The 23368-nt window shown below is 34.0% G+C and overlaps 3 protein-coding genes across 3 annotated transcripts; 1 reads left to right on the top strand and 2 right to left on the bottom strand.

Moving 5' to 3' along the window:
* Positions 1–4166: 4166 nt before the first annotated feature.
* LOC102609620 (transcription factor LAF1-like) lies at positions 4167–6761 on the top strand. The gene is made up of 3 exons (XM_015534006.3): positions 4167–4478; positions 5252–5381; positions 5875–6761. The coding sequence occupies exons 1-3, from the start codon at positions 4331–4333 to the stop codon at positions 6536–6538; spliced, it is 942 nt and encodes a 313-aa protein (XP_015389492.1). The 5' UTR covers positions 4167–4330; the 3' UTR covers positions 6539–6761.
* Positions 6762–7712: 951 nt separating this feature from the next.
* LOC102607604 (25.3 kDa vesicle transport protein) lies at positions 7713–9435 on the bottom strand. Its single transcript, XM_006490314.4, has 5 exons — positions 9106–9435; positions 8577–8740; positions 8279–8422; positions 8107–8177; positions 7713–8010 (listed from the first exon to the last, which is right to left on the bottom strand). Exons 1-5 carry the CDS (start codon positions 9294–9296, stop codon positions 7912–7914), a joined length of 669 nt encoding a protein of 222 aa, XP_006490377.1. The 5' UTR covers positions 9297–9435; the 3' UTR covers positions 7713–7911.
* Positions 9436–16384: 6949 nt separating this feature from the next.
* Positions 16385–18892, bottom strand: LOC102607902 (remorin). Its single transcript, XM_052434205.1, has 5 exons — positions 18236–18892; positions 17823–17882; positions 17635–17722; positions 17408–17489; positions 16385–16787 (listed from the first exon to the last, which is right to left on the bottom strand). The coding sequence occupies exons 1-5, from the start codon at positions 18423–18425 to the stop codon at positions 16587–16589; spliced, it is 621 nt and encodes a 206-aa protein (XP_052290165.1). The 5' UTR covers positions 18426–18892; the 3' UTR covers positions 16385–16586.
* Positions 18893–23368: the final 4476 nt, after the last annotated feature.

The raw sequence follows: 23368 nt of genomic DNA, 5'->3' as shown, positions 1-23368 counted from the left end.
AAAATAAATAAAAACAAAAAAGTACTATTTTTTTTGTGGAACTTACGTATGTCAAAACAATCAATATTGTAAAAAAAAAATCAATTTCCTTGGACATTAATTAAAGAATAATATATTAACTCCTCAGTAGAGTGTTTCACCAAAATTAATGTATATTCCTTTTTTCTATTTATTTTTTTGGGATTACATTGGTAAACTAATTTTTTTCTTTTTGTTAATGTCCAAAAACTAACATTATTGTAAGAGGGTAATATTGTAAAAGTAAACTAAAAAGAACAAAAATAATTGTACGGTTGTCAATAATTTAATGGTAATAATGTTTTGACGTACTTTTACAAATATAAGGACTAAATGGATGCTAACTTAAAAAAAATAAGGATTAAACGAATTTTTAACCAATTAAAAATATAGAATGAAGATGCTTTTTAAATATTTAGGATAGTGAATATTGATGCGACGATTTTTGTTTGGTAGATAATGTGCAAAGGCAGTAATAATTGAAATGAAAACCATAATTAACAATGGTAGCATTGACTATGGAACTTGTTAATCAACATTCTCAATAGAGTAATAAATTTCCAGAGTGTCATTATCAACCGGTGATGTATTTCAGATGGTAGAGCACTCAGCTTAGCATGCCAGCGGTATAGGGATCGTTACCCCGCATCTCCATTTTTATGATTTTTTTTAAAATATTTAAAATAGTTTCATCTTCTACCTAAACTCTTACATGAGGAACATAGTTAAATTCTCTCCTAGGCATTTGGGAGGAACATAGTTTAATTCTCTCCTAGGCATTTGGGATCAAAATTTTCTACTACTGAGAGAGCAGACACATAAAGTTAATTTACTGAATCTGCTAATTAATTGAGTACAGAAAAATTGTAGCAACCTTGGCGAAATTAAGTAGTTTTTTTTTTTTTAAACAGTAAGGACATATTGCTCTTGCTTAACTTCATGTGTAATTTCATAATTCAACTTGCTGTGTCGATATGAATTTCAACTTTGGCACACAGCATTTTGCTTCTATTCTAGTTTTTAATTATTCAACTACCCGCTTAACAACTCCATGATGATCATCAGTTTCGGAATCGACCTCAGGAGACTTCAACGTATAAAATAGTCATCATCAGACTTTTCAAAGCTGAAAATTACACAAATGAATTAAATCTATGCGTCAGTGCGTGTCTAATGAGATCAGTAAAGTATTGAACCAAAAACCTTTCCAGGTCTAACTTTTCAAGCTCTATCTAGTCATTTAAATATAACATCAACAATTTGGTGAATTATCATATGTTTTGGTGAATTTCCCTTTAGTCCCTGTTCCCTAAGATTAGGCATCAATTTCTAATTGGTCTTTGTATTTAAAAAACAAAATAAAGTCAAACATCCTTTCATTACTTCTGTTAATGTAAAATGTTATTTTTTTTAGAACCCAAAAAAAGAAAAAAAGAAAAAACAATAGTAGCGAAACCAAGATTTGGTTTCGACAGTAACTGTGACATTGAAACATTCAGGTCAAGGGGTTGTAACGAATTAACATTAAATATAAGGGACTATAAGATAAAAATTTAGTAATTTACTAAATGAAGCTAAATTTCAGAGAGTACCCTGATCTTTCCTTATATTTTTTCTGGCGTGCAAAAGGACTACTTTCTGATGAGGGGTGAATGATAAACATCTCTATTTTTAGATTCTATGATCAAAACTGATGCCTAACCGTGAAGAATAAAAGGAAATTTACCCAAAAAGTTCATGTGAATAAATATAAGGGCTTTACAGAAGACTCTTTGAACGATATATATTCAAAAGCAACTGTGCATTCAGTATCTATAAAATTCAAGGTGAAAAGGGTTTAAGAATGATCCACTTGAGAGTTGACTCCATGATCTATTGATTTTAGTAACTAATTAACACAGTGAAAACTATAGTCAAAAAGTCATTGTTTAAATCTTTAGATTATTTAATTTTTATCCCCAGTTAGTGTGAAACCTAATTAATTTAGGTTGGAATCTTATCTCATGCCAACACTTATAAAATTCTTGGTGATTTGTACACATTATGATTAGGTATAAACATGAGTTAGCCAGCAGGCTGCGCGTCCTCCTAACACATAAAAGTTTTTTTTTTAATTTAAAGTTATTTGTTGGGTTAATTTAGCCATAAATCGATGGTCAGCCATGACTTTTAATTAATTATATATGTTCATTTTTTTTCTTTTTTTTTTATTCCTTTAAAAATCTTAATTTCGGCACGTGCTGTAGAAAAAAATTGTTGGGTACTTTGGTAGGTTAATGGTGTACTTAAAAAATATAGATTAGTTGGTGGTGATGAGCTTCCCTTGTTTAATTCTTTACGAACAAATAGGAGCAAGGGTTTGACATAATAAAATTTTAATTTTTATTCGGATAGAATCATCCCCTCTTCCTCATGCTTCCATTGGACATAAATTCGTTTCGATTATTGAAAAAATTAATTAGATACAATCTGTCATTGGGTGTTTAATTAAAAGCTTTATATTTTCAAAGTTACTTATTGTTATCTCTTTACGAATTATTTTTGAAAACCAGCGTGGCTCGTCATTGACAATGATTGGTAAATGATTGCTGATTAATTATCCAAACCAACAAGTCATTGATTTTACGAATCATTGTAAATCACAACCTGAGGATTTTTTTTTCCATAAAAATAAATTAAATTCTCGAAAACCTATAGTATTCTTCCAATTTGTCCCACAAAGATTTTCCACATTCCCACTACGGCACTATCAGAAAATTGGACGGTCAGAATATTACAGGCAGTTTCACGAGGGTTGACAACTTGAGATCCCGACCGTCGGATGAAGGCTGATCAAGTTTGAACAATGGATGAGGCTTCAATTTGTGGGTGGGATAACGTATATAATTAAACAACTTTTGTTTCAAATCCTCGAGAGTATCCGATGAACATGCATGTCACTTTACTGGGGTCAGCTTTTTTATTTTAATTTTTATTAGTTTTGAATTTGATACCCGGTTGAATTAATGTAGAGTTAAGAAACACCCACGCGAAGGGTTTATTAATCATTTTGTACACAGAGTGCTGATACGCAATAGCGAAATTAGGAACCTACTTTTATCCCAATCCAACAACATGACTTTTCAATAAATATTTTTCAGTAAGATTAATATGAATATTACTAAAATTATTGAGATTATGAAAAATTCAGGTTACCGAACCACATAAACATTTCTTATTTTATTATGATTTATAAAGAACTTTTTTTAAAAAAAATTTTGGATCTCAAAAAAGAATTTTTAAAGTTAACTCAAGCAAAGCCTTAGCATAAAGCCGACAAAGTCATAGACGACAAAACGTGCAAAAAAAAAAAATTATATGTATATATACATATACATAATAATTTTTTAGTTTGAGATTATAAAATACGGAAAACGTCTGGAAAAATTTTAAAACCGCAAGATTTTAAAAATTTAAAATTTCAAATGCATAAATCTACTAGACGTTCTCGCACTTTGAAATTTCGGATTAAAATATTTCTTTCTTTCTATATATATATAGAGGTAAAATGACATCGTTTTACCCCTGATTCGATCGGCACTCTGCGAAGGCTGCCTCCTTGTCATTTTTCTTATGCAAATTATGCCGGTTCTCATATTCTTTAATAACATGGCTTTTAATGAGCTGTAGCATATGCATCATTATTTGCTTATATTAATTTATTAAGTCCAGAAAAGATATGGTGCCAATTTTGTTGATGGTCATCAAGTCTGCATTATGAGTAATTGAGTAGGGCCGATTCCAACTTTACACCTCTTATGCCATTTTAAGGAGCGTAATGAGAATAAGTCACAGTTTCACGATGCTTTCTCTCCCACTTTTGGAGAGAAAGAGGTTTTTACTCCTGCATCCTTTGGTCTCTTTTTCCCAAAAAACTTTTATCCGTACATCTTTTTCTTTTGTCTTTTACTTTTTCTTGCTTTTTCCACTTTCTTCCTTCCTTCCTTCTCAAACACGACTTAATAAAAATATAAAGGGTAAATTTGAAACTTCACGTAAGGAGCTCACTTTGTTTACTTAATTACTTATTTATTTTTTTGGGAAAAAAAAGTCATATTATTGAAGGACAGAGTTCATGCTTTAATAATATTTATTTTGCAATTTTTTTTTTTAAATCGTGGACTTACAACAACACCTAATGTTGCAACTCCAATAAGCCTTTATGGTCGGCTATTTATTGCTCTTGCTGCTCTTCCCATAACGCCATCGCTCAAGCTTTATCTTTCTGTTTCCAGATCACTTCCAAGCTGTCATCGTTCTTATTAAAGCAAAAATGGGATGCAAGTCATCGGAAAAGCCAATTGCAAAGCCGAAGCCAAAGCACAGAAAGGGCTTGTGGTCTCCCGAAGAAGACCAGAGGCTCAAGAACTATGTACTCCAGCATGGCCACCCTTGCTGGAGCTCCGTCCCCATCAATGCCGGTGAGTGCACCCTCAAACTCATACATTGATTTCAATACTGCTATATTGCTACAGTTGCCATGCTTTGTTCATTTTCATAACAAATAGCAGCGGAATCAGAATTTTAGTTTAACCAAGGCAGATTTAAGGAGGCCTAAATTTAAACCTAAGGGCCAAGGCCTCAGCATCAACATAATACACAGTTGCTGCGAGATGTTGAATTTTGTATAAAATGTTTTTCCTTCTTTGCAGCATGCTCGATAGCTGTTAATGTTCAAGGTAATAATGAGATGACTGAAGCTGCATTTGATTTGGTTCGGCAATTAAGTTAGTTCGAGAATGCATATGATCAGAATATAATCTTGAGTTTGTTTTTGGTTTTTAATTTCGATCCTGTTCAGACATTTTCTCAGAATTAAACAAGAGGTCATGGGGTTCCATACTCTGAACATGTTTCATGTTCTGATTTTTCTATAAAAGATATAATCTTGAATTTTCGTATTCTATTTGTTGCCTCCCAAATTTTGTTTAATTATTTAATTGGATGGCATGCAGCATCAGGCCTTGAGTTGTCAACAAAGGAATTTGTCACAATTTAGACATAGTGATAGAGATGGGTTATTAATTCTTTTATGCGTGGAGGAAAAAATGAATACTTACATGTATAATATTTATATATAAGTCATCAAGTGAAAGAGACTGCTTAGGACTTTTAAGTTAAATTGACTAGGCTACCCTCCAATAGTTGACTTCTTTGTAACCTTACGAATTATTATTATTTTCCATATACGCAGGCTTGCAAAGGAATGGAAAGAGCTGCAGACTGAGATGGATTAATTATTTGAGGCCAGGACTTAAGAGAGGGGTGTTCAATATGCAAGAAGAAGAGACAATCCTGACCGTCCATCGCCTGTTAGGAAACAAGTAAGCGAGAAGGAGATCTATCACTTTTCTTGTGCTGTTACATGTAGTAGAACTTTTTATTATTCTACATAAGTAAATAGAATAGACCCACCTCTAATTTAGTACGTGGGTTCCCCAATCAAATTTAAGGTTGACATGGGCTTTCTGTTGGTCAATGAAACTAAAATTTAGTTATGAACCAAAAAGGTCATGCCATGACACGAGTATATATATATATATATAAAAGCTTTGGTGACATGTATAAAAGGAGTCTTTTTCCAGTGTGAACATTTGCGTGTTTTAATATACGCCTCAGTCTAGCAATTATATATGCAACGTTTTCTTAGATTGAATCGGCATCCTAATTAGTGCTTATATCTGTACTGATGAATTAGATGCATAACAATATTTGAGTTGGTATCTTAGGACAAGAAATAGATTAATTAAGAGATTATTCATTGTAGAACAAAATCAAAATATTGACATCATCGAATGATCTTTTTTGGTCAACTAGGTGGTCTCAAATTGCTCAGCATTTGCCTGGAAGAACAGATAACGAGATAAAGAACTATTGGCACTCCCATTTGAAGAAAAAATTAGCCAAACTTGAAGAAATGGAAGCAGCTAATGCGACAACTCCAAGCTCAGAAAATATGGAATCTTCAACTTCCCCTAATAACAATCCCTCAACTCGCAGCTCAAGCTATGAATCGTTGCACCACATGGAAAAATCATCAGCCGGTAGTACTGATCAGTGTGCAACTCAGGGTCAGAAAAGTTGCTTGCCGAAGCTTTTATTTGCAGAGTGGCTGTCGCTTGATCATGCTAATGATGGTAGCTTCGCAAATTCCTTCGAGCAAGTGGCTTCCAAGGAAGGCTTTAATAATAATAATAATAATAATAATAATAATAATAATAATAATAATAATAATAATCAGAACTCCAACTTGGTCCAAGATTCGAGTGATACATTTATGAATGGTTACTTGTCCAATGAGGGAGCATTTGGCGGCGATTTTATTCATAACGGATTCAACAACAGTTTTGTTGATGAAATGTTGAGTTCAAGATTCAAATTCGAGGATCATCAGTTTTCCGGAATTGGGTTTGTTGATTCTATCTCTGGGGATGATGTATGTAGTGCTTTGAATATGAATAATGATGTAATGTACATATGATGTTTTAATTTTTAGGCCAAGCGGCCAACCTATGACAAGAAGAACATTTAATTACACTTCTAATAAAAATCTTGGCATCTGAAAATATAAAGGGGGCCACAAGTGATCACACTAGTTTAGCTAATTTGTTAGTCGTTTTTCTCCCTTGAAATTGTATACAATTGGAGACATGCACGCACCCGGTTGCTTGTTTCAATATGCAGAATCCAACTTGTTCTCTTGAACTGGTTCTCCTTTCAATTAAGATTTCTCTTGGTGCTCTCATTACTTATACAATAAGGCTGCAAACAAAATAGTCAAAATGATTATTACCATGTTCATATGTTATTGTTCAAATTTAATTACCATATTATCCCATAGCAAGAGCAATAATGATCAAATGTGTATATGGGGGAGAATGCATATTTATTATTCACTTCGACCTCATGTTTCTAATTTATTTGATAGGAAATAACGATTTTTGCATATTCAATCGATTCTGGTAGCATAGACTTCATAAAAATTCAAATTCAATGCCACTCATTGTCATATTGTCATTGGTTGGGTTGCTTTGCTTACCTCATGTCCTCATGCATGTTTGGTTGGCAATGTTCAGTTAGGTGAGGTTCCCCTTTTTCTTTAGTTTTATGGACAGACCAGGGATTGCTTATTGCTTAATTGATAACATTTTACTTCACGAAATTTATTTTGGTAAACAATACACACACACACACACATTGAAACCATCAGTTTGTCGTACTAACATTAATATAAACTACTTACCCCTAAGTTTTTCATAATAACTAATAATCTTCTGGTAGCATAATTTTACAGTATTACTCTTATTTTTAAATAATTTTTTATTCATATTTATTATAAATTAAATAAATCATATAAATTAAAATTAAAATTAAAGTTTAAGTACTAAAAATAAGAAATATGTTTTGAAGTGAATGAAAATTAATAATAAGTTTTTTTTTTAATTTTTAAACATTTTTTCTTATAATAAATATTTTTATATATATTTTCAAGATAAATTATCAAGCACCCATCTCTTCCTTTAAATTTTTTTAGCACCAGAGGGAATGTTTTGGTATTATGAAAATCACAAGGAGTAGGTGGAATATATTGATTTCAACAGAAAAAAAAAATTGACAATATCCCTAATTATCGAATAAACAAATTCAACTAATGATAGTTTTGAAAAATAGTCATTGAATTGCTTGACTAGAATGGGAGAGTTTCCCACAATATCATAAATAATTTGTGTAGCTATTTAGCGTAAATAATTTACATCATGCTATCATACTTTTTTTTTATGCACATAATACTCATCAAAATACATTAATTATAAATTATACACGTTATAAAATTTCGGCATAATTTAGAAACTTTTAAACTATAAATTCGTCTGTAAGGACTAGGTTGGCCCATAGAAGAATGGCTGCAACAGCAACAATGATCGCTATGGGTGTCCATTTCAGAGCAATCACCTGTCCAAAAGAAATAAACAAATAAATAATTGCTATTCCTTCAAAATTTCAATCTGATCTGCAAGATACTTGTGCAATTGAGAGACGCGCACATACCTCCAGCCGTGGGGAACCCCATATTGAGGAGACATGTTTACGAGTTGCTGTCAATATTTCTTCAGATATTTCTGTAAAAATACAAGAAAGATATGTAATATTATTTTCAACAATATAGTATGATTTTTTTAATGTTATTAAACGATGGATTGATCGTGTATATGTAGCTTACCTGATTGACGTTTTCTTTCAACAATTTGGTACATATGTTCAATGACTATATCTAGATCTTGTCCACGATTAGCATTCAGCTTTGATAAATTGGCCTGTGTTCTTGTATCAACATATTGCTTCCTAATATTCCCAATTATGCTTTCTGCAAACACATTAGAGATAGGAAATTTGAAAGGAAAAAAGAAAAAAAGAAAAAACAACTGGGATGTTAAAACTATATGCTATGAAGATTATATATCTTACTCCCTTCAATATTAATGAGCAGCCTAACAATTTGAGGCAGTTATGGGCATTACCGAATTTAACACAGCTGTATGGTCTTGTAATTTTGTCAATGAGGCTGATATCAAACTTCTGGAACTCCTTCTGCAAGTCTTGTAGATAATGGAAAACAAGTTTTCTTGGATATGAAGAATCACACAATGTGATGAAGCAGCCGATTCCATTCTCCATCAGATAGCTTAGTTACAAAATGTGTCAAAAAAAAAAAGAAAATGAATTAAATAGATGAAAACAGCCCGACCCTTCTGCTCAAAATGGTAAATACTTTCATGATACATACAACCTTCAATTAAAATGAATTCTTGTAATGCTAAATGAAATGGTTAAGTAATTATGTGCAGCAAGCAATGTGTATATATGATCACACAGGTTCAGATAAGCATCGAAAATAAAAATTTGACAGTAATTGATTTTGTTTAGCTACAACATAATGTTAAATCAAAGTTGAACAATCATTTTAGAACATGCGAACATCTATAAATGAAAATTCTTATGTATTTAAAAGTAAAATACTAGTTGCGAAGAAGAGGAGGAGGAGGATACTGAAATGAGTGGTGATCAACACGAATGGTCATCTTCGAAGGGGCCAAGGCTCCTCTTGAGATTTCTTTGAGAATGAACTCAGCTTGTTGCTTGTAAAATGAGAAGCTGTCATGCTCTTGATTCAGGTACCTGGGCCCTCGTGCCAGAGGTAACCCATCGCTCACCCTTCCAACTATTGTCATCTTAACCATTGCTTAAAACCAATAAACGAAGACTCTGCATATCTTAAAATGTTCATATGTATATGTGTGCGTGTGTATAAAGAAGAGGAGTACTTGAGGGGGAAGTCTTAGGGAGATAGAACAGCCAAAGCGTTTTACAACATTTTACAAAGGCAAATAGAGCAAGCTAGGTGAGGGAACTTGACAATGAAGTAATTCCTTTTTGGCATGCAAACGAAGTAAGAAACCGTTTGGGGGTGGTGGAAAAAAGGCCAAAAGTTTTGTGAAGTGGCGGCAAAAGTATAACAAAGCCTTTTAAGCACCAAAAAAACATTCTTTATCTCTCTCCTATAGATACATAATTACATTTATGATCATTTTCGCATCCCTTTTTGCCCTTGGATATATAAGCTAGATCTTCGAAGTTCAATGGATTAAATAAACTTCCTTAGTAATTAAGAGGATACCAACAATGGCAAAATTAGTTGAGAAGATGGTACAAATAACTCTATAGTCCCCAAAGTTTGATGAATATTTTTCATAAATAAATAACTTAAATATTTAATTGATGAATATAATAGTGGTTAATAAAATATATAAAATGCTTTTTAGTAACTAATTTATATATATATATTAATTTTATTGAGAACATCTTCATTTTGATAAAGTGAGATGTTTTAACAGACAAAAAAAATTATAGATTTCAATATATTAATAATTTTAAAAAATATTATTCCTAAAGTTTAAAATTTATATTTGTTTGTATTTTAGTTGTATCCTTACTTACATATATCTTTATTAGAGAAGATAAAACATAAATTAATAGAGGAATACTTACTAATATATAAAAAAATAAACATAAATTAATTTTTTAGAATAATTCAATCATTACATATCATTTATGTTCTGGACATGCATGCTACTTAAAGCATTCTAACAACGGGTCACCCTATGTTACGTTGAGTGTAACATACACACACTCACAGCAACAGTAACAAGTCTCGTCATTTTACTGTTGCTGTGAGTGTGTGTATGTTACACTCAACGTAACATAACAGTGGCCTCTAACTTATCATATGTGTAGTAAATTTATAAACGACAATTATACTATATTTATATTAGAGTAAACATTTTACAGCGCACTATCTATGTATTTTAACTATTACTTGACATGCTGATGCTCTACAAGTCCGAAGTCCCGTACATTTTTCACTTTTTTTTTTAAAGGCAGAAAACTTTTTTTTTTTAATTATACGAGATTAATGCTTAAATTATAATTCATATGTAATGAGATAAGTATATTAATATTTATAATTAGATAATTACTGAGATTAATTTATAAATTTTATGTAATACAATCTAAATTTTAATCTTTTTTAATATTTAAAAAATATTTACTTTATTTATATTTTAAAAAAATTCATTATTACCTTCATTCAAATTATGGAAGAAAATTAACTCTTCCAGTACATCGCGGGGCACGAAACCAAGATCTGACAGAAAGCAACCTTTAAAGACTAACAACACAGATAAGATTGGAAGCAAAAGAATGATAAGATCGAACATGAATCCTGAAAGTGGGTCATTTTACCATAAATGACCTCCAAGACAAGGGTCAAGACCCAGACCAGGCATTATTTTTAGGCAAATGCTATGTTACAATTAATGTAACATACACACTCAACAACAACCACACAAATTGTGTGGATCCATTATTTGTGTGGTTGTTGTTGAGTGTGTATGTTACATTAATTGTAACATAGAGACTCCCTTATTTTTATAGACTATTTTTCTCGCTGTACTTTAACGCTATAACACTTAATGCCTCATCCTAAAGATGACCCTATGACTGTGACTTCACGAGGCTAATTTTCCCTGACCGAATCACAATCTTTGAGAGTCAGTCAATTCAATTACCTCCACTGTTGAACAGAATTTCAATTTTCCACAGTGCTTTTGCGGGTGTTGAAATGAAAATACAGCGCTTCAGCACTTGCGCATTTGCGTGTCAAACAACCAACTTGCCACGGCAACGTGGGTGGCAATCGCATTCGAAGGAAAGAACTTGACGGCCGCAGCAATTTGACTGAGAGACAGGAGAGACTGGGTAGGACGGTAGGCTCTGCACGCACCAGGGTTTACGGAAAAACGCCGACTTAAAAGTTGATGGAAATTAAATCAAACTGTTACCCATTAGCTGAATTCGACTTATTTTATTTACGCTAATGTTAAGTTACATGTAATTTAAAAAAAAATTTGTTGAAGTGCACAGACTTAGCAATGGTTGGACTCGATTCTTCTTTAATTAAATTAAATAATGATAATCTTTTTTGTAAGTACGAATAGAATAATTAGTTGAATTTTTATTGTGATATATGGTGTACATAGAGTTCATAAATGCATTATAAGATCTTCCCCCTCCCCCCTAACGACAGCCCCGGGATAACTCACTCTCTTATCAAAATTAAAGAAATGCGTTTTAAGTTTATACAATGATTCCTTCAACTCCGCCCTTTATATGTTTTCAAATCCCCATACTTGTTTATTATTTGTGCAGAAGCTTTTTCCAGTATGCTGATTCAAGCGGAAAAAAAGAAGCAATTCCAGGGGTTAAAGTTCAACAAAGAGCTCTTCATCAATCATTTGTTGTTTGCGGACGACAGTCTAATCTTTAGTAGAGCTGCAGTGGAAGATTGCAAAAAGCTGAAGCAGATTTTTGATTGTTATGCTGCTGCTTCTGGTCAGATTTTCAGCTTCGAAAAGTCATCCATGTTGTTTAGTGGAAACGTTTCAGCTGGGCAAAGAAACGAAATAAAAGACATCTTTCAGCTAAAGGTGGTTTCGAAACATGAAAAGTATTTGGGGTTGCCATCCATGGTCGGAAGAAAGAAAGTCAGCCTTTTCAAGGAAATAAAGTTGAGAATCTTAAGCAAAATCTCGGGATGGCAAAGCAAATTTTTCTCAAGCGGAGGAAGGGAGGTTCTAATAAAAGCAGTGGCCCAGGCTGTTCCAGCCTATGCAATGAGTGTGTTTAGACTTCCTTCAACTTTATGTGATGATATACAACGAGCAGTTGCTGGTTTTTGGTGGGGAGCAAAAAAGGATCGGAAAAGTATCCACTGGACAAAGTGGGAGAGTCTTTGTCACGCAAAGGGTAGGGGAGGGCTTGGATTTAGAGACTTTGCATGCTTTAATCAAGCCCTGATAGCCAAGCAAAGCTAGAGAATAATCCAAAACCCTGAATCTTTGCTGACGAAAATTCTGCAGGCAAGATACTTCAAGAGCTGTGAATTCTTACAAGCCAAGTTGGGATCAAAACCATCCTTCATTTGGAGGAGCATACTTTGGGGGAGACAAATAATCCAAAAAGGAATGAGATGGAGAATTGGATCAGGGGACTCGGTTCAGGTATACAAGAGCCAATGGATACCAAGACCACAAAATTTTAAACCTATAGCTCCGGCAACTTTAAGTGAGGATGCCAATGTAGCAGGCTTGATAGATGCCAATCATCAGTGGAAAGAAACACTCATTCATCAGCATTTCAGCAAAGAAGATGCTGAAAAAATTCTAAAAATCCAGCTCCCAATCAGCCCCCAACCAGACCAAATCTTATGGCATTATGATAAAAAAGGCCAGTATTCGGTTAAGAGCGGATACCAGATAGCTAGGAAGATCAAGCACTCTGAAGAATCATCTTGCTCTGAAAATAGCAGTGGGCAATGGAATGTGATTTGGGCAATGGAGCTGCCGGAGAAAATAAAAATTTTTATGTGGAGGGCTGTAAAAAATCTGCTCCCAACAGCAGAAAATCTATGGAAAAGGAGAGTGATGCAGGATCCAATATGTTCGAGGTGTAAAATGAAGGCTGAGAGTATGTCCATGCACTATGGGAATGCAAACCAGCAAGGCAGATGTGGAAGCTAACTCCCTATTATGCAGAAATGAAGGTGCTTATAAACCAGGATTTGTTATCTATGATGAAGGAAATAGAAAAAAGAAGAAGCAAAGAGGAGTTGCGGAGGATAGTTGCGTTGTGCTGGGCAGCATGGTATTCAAGAAACGGGTCTATCTTTGAAAATATAGAGCAAGATCCTCATATCACAGTAGCCAAAGCTGATGCCACAGTTGAGGCTTATGCAAGAGTAAAAATGGGGAAGATTTTAGCAGCAGCAAGCAACACACCAGAAAAGAGATTAAGCTGGTTACCTCCTTCGCAAGGTTTTTTTAAAGCAAATGTCGATGCGGCCATAAATGAAGAGAAAAGGGAAGCAGGTATGGGAGTGGTGGTCAGAGATAGCAATGGAGAAGTGATAGCTGCAGCTGTCAACCGAACATCCTTCTATGGGAATGTAGCTCAAGCTGAAGCAGCAGCAGTAAACATTGGGATCCAGACTGCAATGGAAGCTGATTTGCTTCCTCTAATTGTCGAGACGGATTGCAAAGAAGTCTTGGATTTAGTCCTCCATAAGCAGAGCAGCAGAACGGAAATATTCTGGAATATAGCTGAAATTCAAAAAAAGATGAGCTCACTTAACAGCAGGGCAAAAATTCAACATATCTCTAGAGACTGTAATGCAATTGCTCATGCACTTGCTAAGATAGCCTTAGGTAGTGACATATCTTGTGTTTGGAAGGGATCTTTCCCTCCTCAAATCATGTGCTTGTTTTCAAAGCTTTGTTAATGAAAGTAAATCTTTTTATAAAAAAAAAAAATATATTGAAATTTAATGTCTAAATACTCAATTTTTGAATCAATTTTTTCTCTCTTGTCGTTGTTACTGCTATAATTTCTTTTACATGTGATTAAATAGAATTTTCGAAAAAGAAAATTTTAATTTGATAGAATTTTTCAAAGAACAGAACAGAGCACGATCTTTCAAAGTCACTTTTATATATCCTTTGGGAAATTCAGAGTTCTTCTGGCGGTTTCTGACAGTACTTTTCTCTTTCTTGGTTTACTTGGTGATCAAGCCATTAAAAGCTAAACCAGAGTCACATTATTAACTGTGTGTATTGATATTATTTGTAATCATGTAATCACACATCACTTAGTGAAGACATTATTATTCATTAGCATTTAAGCCCCGGATCATATTTGCATTTATACTCTCTAATCTCTGTAATTGTCCTCTCTTGTTACACAAAAATAAAAAGCTTCCCTTCTTGATTTTAGAAAGAGAAATTGAAGATGGGAAAAAGGAAAACGCCATTTTGTGATATGGAAAAAATGAAGAGAGGGGTTTGGTCCCCGGAAGAGGATGCCAAATTGATTCAGTACATCAAGGAACATGGCCATGGTACCTGGCGTCACCTCCCTAAGCAAGCAGGTTTTTTGTTTTTTTTTTTCATTTGTCTTTTCTTTAAAAAAAAAATCTCGTTTTGAAATTTTTATCAAGGCATTAGCAGAAACAGATCATTTGTGGGTAAAAAATTCTTGATACGCACTGCATTTCTTGAAAGTTATAAACTTTCTCCTCCAAATGCTGAGCTAATTGAAAGATGGGTTATGGTGTTGATTAGGTATTCTAAGGAGTGGAAAAAGTTGCAGGCTTCGGTGGATGAATTATCTTCGCCCTGATATTAAACGCGGTCCATTTGCTCCTGAAGAAGTGGCCACTATCATCCAACTCCATGGCTTGTTCGGTAACAAGTAATAAGCATGCATAATATTTCTCACAATTGCTGTTTATTTTTCCTCAATATTGCTTTAGATTGGTTTGTTTTTGGATTCAGCATCTGAGGACTTTTAGACTTAATACTAATGTCTAGGTCTTGAATAACTTAAAACCTTTGGGTCAAGTGGTTTTATTAACGTGGTATCGAAACCAAGCTCTTGTCTTCAAACCAGTTGCCCCAAAACAGTTTGTGCCTTGTGAAAATGGGAAGGTTGGTCTTTGCTTGTTACCAATGTTAGCCTCAATTAATTGATCAATTGTTTTGATATTATCAAAACAGTAGACACGTAAATCTCATGTAAATTTTGATATTTATCAGTTGTGTTGAGAACGTATTTTGTATCGTGTGCTTGTTTTTTCTACCCTCTTCCCAACTAATTTGGCTGCAAAATTTTACTCTTATGCGTATGTGGGTTTGATAAGAAACATTTCAGGTGGGCTGCTATAGCCTCCCACCTGCCAGGAAGGACAGATAATGATATTAAAAACTTATGGAACACGCGGCTTAAGAAGCATCTGCAATCAATGAATCATAATCTGCTAACTTACCAATCTCCCTCCTCTTGGGGACCAAGTACCGTCAAATCTGATTTCCCTTCGACCCGTCAGATGGTAAAATGTGCGAGTGCCAGGGTTGAAGCTGAAGCACCCTTATCAATTCAGTCATCATCGCTGCTCAACTCACCCTTGGTAGATAAACCTTACAGTGATATCTATCTCGGCTTGTGGAATTCAATTGTCGGAGGATCATTTCGTAAAACTGCTAGAAAATCTGGAGGATTGAGCGAAAATGCAATATCTCAAACATCTTTGCAAATGAAATTGGAACCAGGTTCGATTGTGGAAGATCAAGCAAAGGCTAACCGAACTAGTGCTTCCAGTGACACCGCCCCTGAACAAGATGACAGCTACAAACCAAAAGTCGATATGATGGCTGTTTCAGACTCCATTGGCTCTAATGAATTCACTGATTCTTCTGATACAGCATTGAAACTGCTACTAGATTTCCCGGATGACGATGGCATGGAATTCCTAGATGAACAAATGGGTAATATTTCTGATTTTCCGAACCTTTAATCCGACTGAACCCGCTGTTTTCTCTTCTTGAGGCACACAGGAAATGCTAAATTGGATGCCTTTTTTGCTTTTACGGTTTTAATTTTTTGTGTATAGTCTTGAAATTAAGTAGGAAAAAGGAAAAAGACAAATATATTAGGAAAAGGAGAACTGCAGAGGTTTTAAGATAGGGAGGTAGTGTTTTTGTTCAACTATGATCTAGGTAGGCTCTTCAAACAGATCTGTTATCAGTGCTTCATCAAGAATATAGATGCATACATGCACCAAATATATTCATAATCATGTGATGCTCTATCTGTTTATTTATTCCATTCTTTACATCAACATACCCATATTATTTCATAACCTGAGCTCAGACTGTCATTTCTTATTACGTTATGATTCAACATTATTTCAAACTTTTGCATACAAATTGTATATACGCACAAATACATCAATATGCACGCACAATAATGAACATTTTTCCAATTCTTCATAATGAATTCAAACACAAACACTAAATAAACAAATGAATGCTCAAAGGAAATATACATAGAATTAAATTTATCAAACAAGCTTGAGAATTTTAACTTCCAAAACAACTAAGGAGCTTCTTGGGGGCAGAGCCCGTCGCTCGATACTTGGCAGCCAGCTCCTCTGCCTTGAGAAGGTCTTCCCCTCTCTTAGCTTCAATCATTGCCCTCTTTTCTTCTGCTTCCTTGTGGATTAGTGCCATCTTGTTTTTCATTTTCTCTACATACTCAGCCTTCTTCTTCTCCAATTGTTCCTGCGCAATTATCATATTAAAAATTCAAATGCAGAGAATGCATTTCAAAGGAAGTTGTCAAAAAACAACTAAGGGCATGTTTGGGATTTGATGAGTTGTGGTGCAAATCTTCAATGAAATTGAAGGACTAACTGTCAAAGTATAAATTAGCGGATGGTCGGCAAACAATAACAGCCTAGTAACTCTTTAATTTGTTTTGAAAAGTAAGCCGAAGCACAACAGATGCAAACATTCCATAAGCATTCGTGGAGGAGGCAATTAAGGGAAAGTGGGGGCAACCGCCCCGACTGAATTTAAATACACTCCCTTGATCCTTGTGGACCGAATCAAGCTGTTATATGCATTACTCACACGCTCTGCCTTTTGAGTCAAAAAGTCCTTTCCCATGTACCTTTTATAAACTGAAAATATTCTATGTTGTCCACTAGTCTTCAAAAAGCTAAAGCTCATAATTCAAACAGGTAACATTTAGATTAAAAATTTTGTAGCTATTGTTGTTCAAAGTTGACTCTCTGTCCCTATTCCCTAGTCCCTACTAAGTGGTGCAAGTGTTTTCAAAATTAAGCGGAAGAAATGAGACAGCTACAGAAATAACTTGGCCTCTAGAAGTTGACATTTACCTCAATCTTTTTTAGCTCAGCTTCCACAGCTGCTTTCCGGCTGTTCTCCCATGAAACAATGGAAGATAGCTTTTTATGAGCTCTGCTCAAAATTTTCGACAAATATAATTCAGTACAAGGAAATTAATTGATAAAAGCAAAAGTGCCAAAGTCACACATGAAACAAAATAATAATAACAATTTAACCCAAAAAAAAAAAAAAAAACTCAAGAAAGCTAGCTCTTAACTTGTTCTCTGCTTGCGACTTCTCACTTTCTTCCCATGCTCTAATCAGCGAAATCCTCTTCTCCGTTTCAACTCTTGCAAGCACCGCATCTGTTCATTATTTTATATAAGCGACAAGTTATTTACTATAACAGGTAAAAGAAACCTTAATTAACAATCAAAATAATAATTAATATCTAAGGCTTCTTACCTCTGTTTACAGAGCCCTCTGTACTTTTTTCACCAGCAGGAGGTTCAGCCTCAGGAGCCTCTGTCAAGATTTAATTTTTGAAAAAAAAAAAAAACCACAAGCTTCATCAAAATTAAAAAAAAATATATATATATATATAAGATTCTTTTTTTCCTTTTTGAATAAATACCCTGTTGAAATTTTATTACCAACCGAATATTTATGATAAAGAGGATTATACATGCATCAGTAATTGCTGCTGTTTAAATTTTACTCAAATAACTGAGTTCGAGATAGCCAGAAACAGTTCAAAATAACAAAAAAGTTTTAAAAAATTATTATTTTCAAGAAATCCAAACAGGGTATATGATGAGTATGATGTTGTTTTGAAAGCTCAACCAAGGGAAAAACAGAGACAGAGAGAGATAACATACTATCAACAACAGCAAGGGCTTTGGATTCCTCAGGCTTATCCTCAGCAGGTGGAGATGGAATTACGGTCTTGTCATCGGCAACATCTTTAGGAGGCTCAGCTGCTGCCGGAGCGGCTGGTTCTGTAGAAGGAGGAGGCGGCGGCTCGGTCGGGGTTTCAGTTTCAAGCTTCTTTGGTTCCTCCTCTGCCATGTCTCTCTCTGCTCCGAAACCTTAAGCTTAAAGCAAAGCTGAAGATCTTTACAAAGCAAGTAACAAGGAGAAAGTTGGTGAATGAATGAGAAAGAAGAAATAAAAAGAGGATAGAGGTTGAAATATATATAAAATATATTTTAGTTGAAATTGAGTTAACAGTAGGTGTCAAAATATTTGAGAGCTGTGGATTTGGTACCACTACTCTGTTAATGAGTTGGCTGAGAGCGATTGGATGTGAGACTGACTCTCATTGTCATAGGGGGGATAAATGGAATACTTCCTTTATTTTGTTCACTCCCACAAGAAAATCTTATTTCGCTTTTACAAGAAATCTGTGATTGAATTGAATTATTTCTTCTGGATAAGTTCAAGGCTGGTTTGATTCTGGATAAAAATTACATGGGTTCACTGTGATTTTCCTTTCAAAACAACAGAGCTATTCATTCTAGATCGATTGCTTTGCTTCCTTGCCTTGAGATTGTTTCCTTAACTTGAGTCTATCTTTTGACAGTTAACATACTCATATTATTTGAAAAAAAAAATGATCTATTCATTATTTGACTGGGAAACACTATTATGTATAGTTGTCTTGTCTGTTTAAATTTTGTTCCCACTTCCCGGGGGGGTTCAAAGTAACTCGAAGATTTATGTTACTCAAATTATTTCGCCAAAAAAGGGCAAAAAAAAGAAAAAGAAAAAGAAAAAGAAAAAATGAATTTGCAAATTGGAAACTTTATTTTATGTCATAATTATCTGAAAGACGTTTGATCAATTTGGAATCATATTTTAATGCAATATCTCTTTTTTTGATGATACGTTTTAAATGCGATGTCATTATCTCTATAATCGTGACATGTGTCCTGATCAATAACAGTACTTAGTGTCGAGGCAATTGATAATCATGTTCTCTTTAAGCCATATTATCTCCACTAAACCACTTTTTAAGTAATTATAGAAAATTTAGAGTGAAAAAATGAAATTACCAGTCGATAATCACGGAGAGTAACTTTAAAGCTAGAGGTAAAAAAAAAATCAATTATTTTAACAAAATCGCAATATAAGACCTGTGAGGGTTGGGAAATTTTAAAATTTTTAGTCGATAGTAATTTTTTTTTTTTGGTAAAAGAATTTTTCAAAAAAAATTGCCCACGATTCCACCAAAACGACGTCCCTAGAAGATTCCAAATCTCCCCTTTTGTTCGTATATGGGATTTTAAGAACGGCGTCGCATCATAAATTGCGTAGTCCTCTAAAGATTCATCGGCGAGCACGGTACCTGCCCATGAGTGTTCAGTGAGATTAAGATACCGAGCAATAATACTGTATCGTGTTGGCGACGGAACCTTTTAGTGGGCCAGGTTTTTGAAGTGTGCTATTTATTGGATGGGAAAAGCTATTTACCCCCGACCTTAACCCCGAATCCTCGCCCGAATATTGTCAAAAACGGCGCGTTTTGCTTTGATTGCTTTTTTGCTTTGACTCCTTTTCTTTTGCTTTCATTGCTTTTTCCTTACAAGCCAATTGTTCATGCAATTAACTTGACAATTCTCACACTGAATCCCTTCACCTTAATATTAGCTTGATTGATTAAATTCTTGCATGCATGAGCATTAATAATTTACTCTGCAGGTTTTATTTATTTTTGGTTAAAGATTACAGATATGATTAAGTTAGACGGCACTCGTCATTGTTAATTTGTTACAGTCATAATTATAAATCAAATAAACCAAAACTTATTTTTATTTAACGATTTACGAAATCTATTTCACTGTAAGGCATCTCATTAGAGTCTCGAAGGAACATTTAACGAGTCTTGAAGGAACATTTAACGATACATGAAATTAATTTGTATTAATTAAAAATAAATTTATATGAAATTATTTAGAGAGAGAGCAGACTGCCTTGAAGGAACCGGCAGCAGTGGACTTGAAGGAAGCAGCGATGGCTTCTAGATCATGAAGCCAAAAGGAAGCAAAGGTCAAAATCGGCAGTGAGGGGCTTAGAGAGCTCGGTCTTGAAGGAAGCGGCAGCGGCAGTGACCACAACAGAACCAGAAGGAAGCGGCGGCGACTGTGGACTTGAAGGAAGCAGCGATGGATTCTAGATCGTGAAGCCAAAAGGCAGCAAAGGTCGATAGCGGCAACAAAGCTAGAACGAAGTAACATCGGCAACAAAGCTACAATGAAGCGGCAGCGGCAATTAGAATTTAAAAGGAAGTGGCAAAGGTCTGTTTCTGTGGTTCGACAAAAGAAAGGAAAGGAAACATGGGTTAAACGCACCGTTTTCAATTTGATCAAAACAGTGCATTTTAAATTCGGGGCGCGATTCGAGGTTAATATTCGGGGTGAGTAGCAGCGCTCTTATTGGATTCGCAATCGGTCAAATTGATGATGGCTGCATTATTAATTAATTAATTAATTAATTATCAGCTTTTTTTTTTTTACTTTAGCCGAAATTTTCTTTATTTATTGCTATGTCATAATTAAATTATAAAAGCAACTTTTAAATGTCTGAGCTGCTCGCTTTAATTCTAACTCTAAAAAGAAATGCAACCGATAGTGGATTCCAAATCAATCTTATCATCTCTGTAATTAGGAATCCTTAGTAAATATTTTTCTAAAAAAAGTAGTGCTTTCATTCCTTTATCTTAATCAAAGCGAGCAAACACAATGGATTAAAGCGCAGTGGCGTTAATGTGGCATAAAGCCAAACTCAATAAAATCGTTGGTCCCTCTCCCTCCCTTATTCACACACCAATAATCTCAGATGTTGACGAGTTGATGTGATGGCGAAATTAGGCTTGTTTGTTCGCCATTTAAGACAGATTCATATTCTCAGAAGAAAAATAACAAACAAACAAAAAAAAAATGGAAGGAATTTAAGTTCCTTTCTTTTTCATACTTACACACTATAGTCATTAAAAAAATTTCTAAGGTCCGAAGGCCGTTGCCCCCTCGAGCCTCTACACAGTTCCACTCGTGTGTAAAGAAATAATAAGTTGATTTAATTTGGTCTCTTTTTTATGAAAGAAAGAGGTCGAATTCTAAAATTAACTTGCAATCAATATATTTAATTTGTGTTTGTGCATGAAGTTCGTTACGCATTAATTGTAAAACGTGTTTGTATGCTTTAAGGTAGAGCACTCGTTTATAATCACACGATTAAAGTTATAATAAATTTTTTATTATTTATCACTTTGCATGTGTTGTTGAAATTTGTACTCTACCATAGATATAATCCAACATAGTCATAGCCTTATATCTATTGTATATGCCGTTAAAAGGTTAAAAAAAATAATAATAACACGCGTGTGTGATCATGCTTCCTGCATAATCACAAAACACAACCATTAGTCAAATTAAATTTCAAGATATAATTATTAGCTATGTATGTCCATTTAAAAATTAACCACTCGAAGTGCCTAATTTGGTCGATTGGATAGACATGGATCCCATTTGATTTTTGGTTTATATTACCAAGTTGAGACAAGCTTTCTTAATGCAATTCAATATGATAATTACATGCATAACGATCAGGTTTTATGAATCTTGAATGTTTGTATTTTTTAAAACGTAAATTTGAGTTAGTGGAAAAAAACTATATATTAAAAAAAATAAAATAAAATTACAAACTCCAATGTGAATAAAACAAAAACACTATATGAAGCTTTCTTTCTTTTTTCTCGTTTACAATTAGTAAGTAATAAGTAGCTTAAAAGAGAAATATGTAACTCAATTTAAATCAATATAATCGTTTCATTCGTAGAGAGGATTTTATTTGATCTCTAAATTTTTTTGACGATTCAGTTTTAACTGACTACTATTGAAGGAAGAAAAAAGAAAAAAGCCAAAAAAGGAAAGAAAATTGGAGTACGAGCAAAAGTAAGCCGACAAGTTTGCCCGGTTATGTTGGTGGTTGTACCAGAGAGATGTTACGCATCAAACCACCAGCTGCCACGTGGTGGGCCTCTACGATGGCTACAGATTCTTGCAGCGTTGATATTTCATCGATGATTTTCAACTTGGACACGTGCTCCAGAGAATGCCAGCTGTCACTGCACGCAGTTTCTCTTTTGGTAGGTGGCGGCATATAAATTTGTGATTAGGAAAAAAAAAAAAAAAAAGATCTGGTAAACGTGCATGCTTCGGCAGAGTATATCTGAAGATTGTAATAAATTTTTTAAAAAAGGGGATTCCGGACAGTAAATTATTTTTTTATTAAATGGGGTACACTTTCTTATCTCGTTCTTAAAGTTAAGCACTGTTTTTTTTTTTTAAATAAAAAATAAAAAATAAACCTTTCATTACAGGCTAAAAACCGTCAATAATACACGGTAACAAAAATAAAAATACAATGTCAAAATAGACTCAAATATAATATTTAGAATGGTACTTAAGGCTTAAGTACCATTTTTAGGATAAACCCAAACCTTAAATCTTGTTTACTATTGATTTTTTTCTTTATAACCGAATTGAAAAATAGTTTCATACATTAGGTCTGAACTGATTGTTGAGTTGATTTTGTTACTACTTAGTCAAAATAAAATTCATATTGTTAAGGGTGACGTTATTTGTTGATTTTAGTCTTCCATGTCTTTAGGAGTTAGTTAAACTTGGTTCTTGTTTTGTTGCTTGGTTCGTTATGTAAGGCTATTTAATAGCCAAAGTTATTCTCATTTTAATAACAGTTAGAATTATTCTATACTCTGTAGCTTTTAACATTTGGTATCAGAGCTTTTCTCCAGTGGGCCTGAGAATAGAAAGCTGTAGCTTTTGAGTGACTTGTATTCAAGAAAAACGAGAGAAGAAAGAGATGGCAAGTGAAGGGAGTTTTGTTCAGCCTGCGATTCCACGCTTCGATGGTCATTATGACCATTGGAGCATGCTAATGGAGAACTTCCTTAGGTCCAAAGAATATTGGAACCTTGTGGAGATTGGTTT

Source organism: Citrus sinensis, chromosome 9 (genome assembly GCF_022201045.2).
Source record: "Citrus sinensis cultivar Valencia sweet orange chromosome 9, DVS_A1.0, whole genome shotgun sequence".
In the NCBI taxonomy this organism is placed as follows: domain Eukaryota; kingdom Viridiplantae; phylum Streptophyta; class Magnoliopsida; order Sapindales; family Rutaceae; genus Citrus; species Citrus sinensis.
The sequence above is the reverse complement of the archived record's forward strand: the minus strand, read 5'-3'. Positions and strand labels throughout refer to the sequence as shown.

Bases quoted from the DNA above. Each gene is read 5' to 3' on its own strand.
- LOC102609620 (XM_015534006.3), top strand. From the start codon at position 4,331: ATGGGATGCAAGTCATCGGAAAAGCCAATTGCAAAGCCGAAGCCAAAG. The intron at 4,479-5,251 runs GTGAGTGCACCC...CCATATACGCAG, and splicing joins CTCCGTCCCCATCAATGCCG to GCTTGCAAAGGAATGGAAAG. The intron at 5,382-5,874 runs GTAAGCGAGAAG...TTGGTCAACTAG, and splicing joins CATCGCCTGTTAGGAAACAA to GTGGTCTCAAATTGCTCAGC.
- LOC102607604 (XM_006490314.4), bottom strand. From the start codon at position 9,296: ATGGTTAAGATGACAATAGTTGGAAGGGTGAGCGATGGGTTACCTCTG. The intron at 8,423-8,576 runs GTAATGCCCATA...ATGTGTTTGCAG, and splicing joins ATACAGCTGTGTTAAATTCG to AAAGCATAATTGGGAATATT. The intron at 8,178-8,278 runs GTAAGCTACATA...GTATTTTTACAG, and splicing joins TGAAAGAAAACGTCAATCAG to AAATATCTGAAGAAATATTG.
- LOC102607902 (XM_052434205.1), bottom strand. From the start codon at position 18,425: ATGGCAGAGGAGGAACCAAAGAAGCTTGAAACTGAAACCCCGACCGAG. The intron at 17,723-17,822 runs GTAAGAAGCCTT...AATAATGAACAG, and splicing joins AGAGGGCTCTGTAAACAGAG to ATGCGGTGCTTGCAAGAGTT. The intron at 16,788-17,407 runs GTAAATGTCAAC...ATAATTGCGCAG, and splicing joins CTGAGCTAAAAAAGATTGAG to GAACAATTGGAGAAGAAGAA.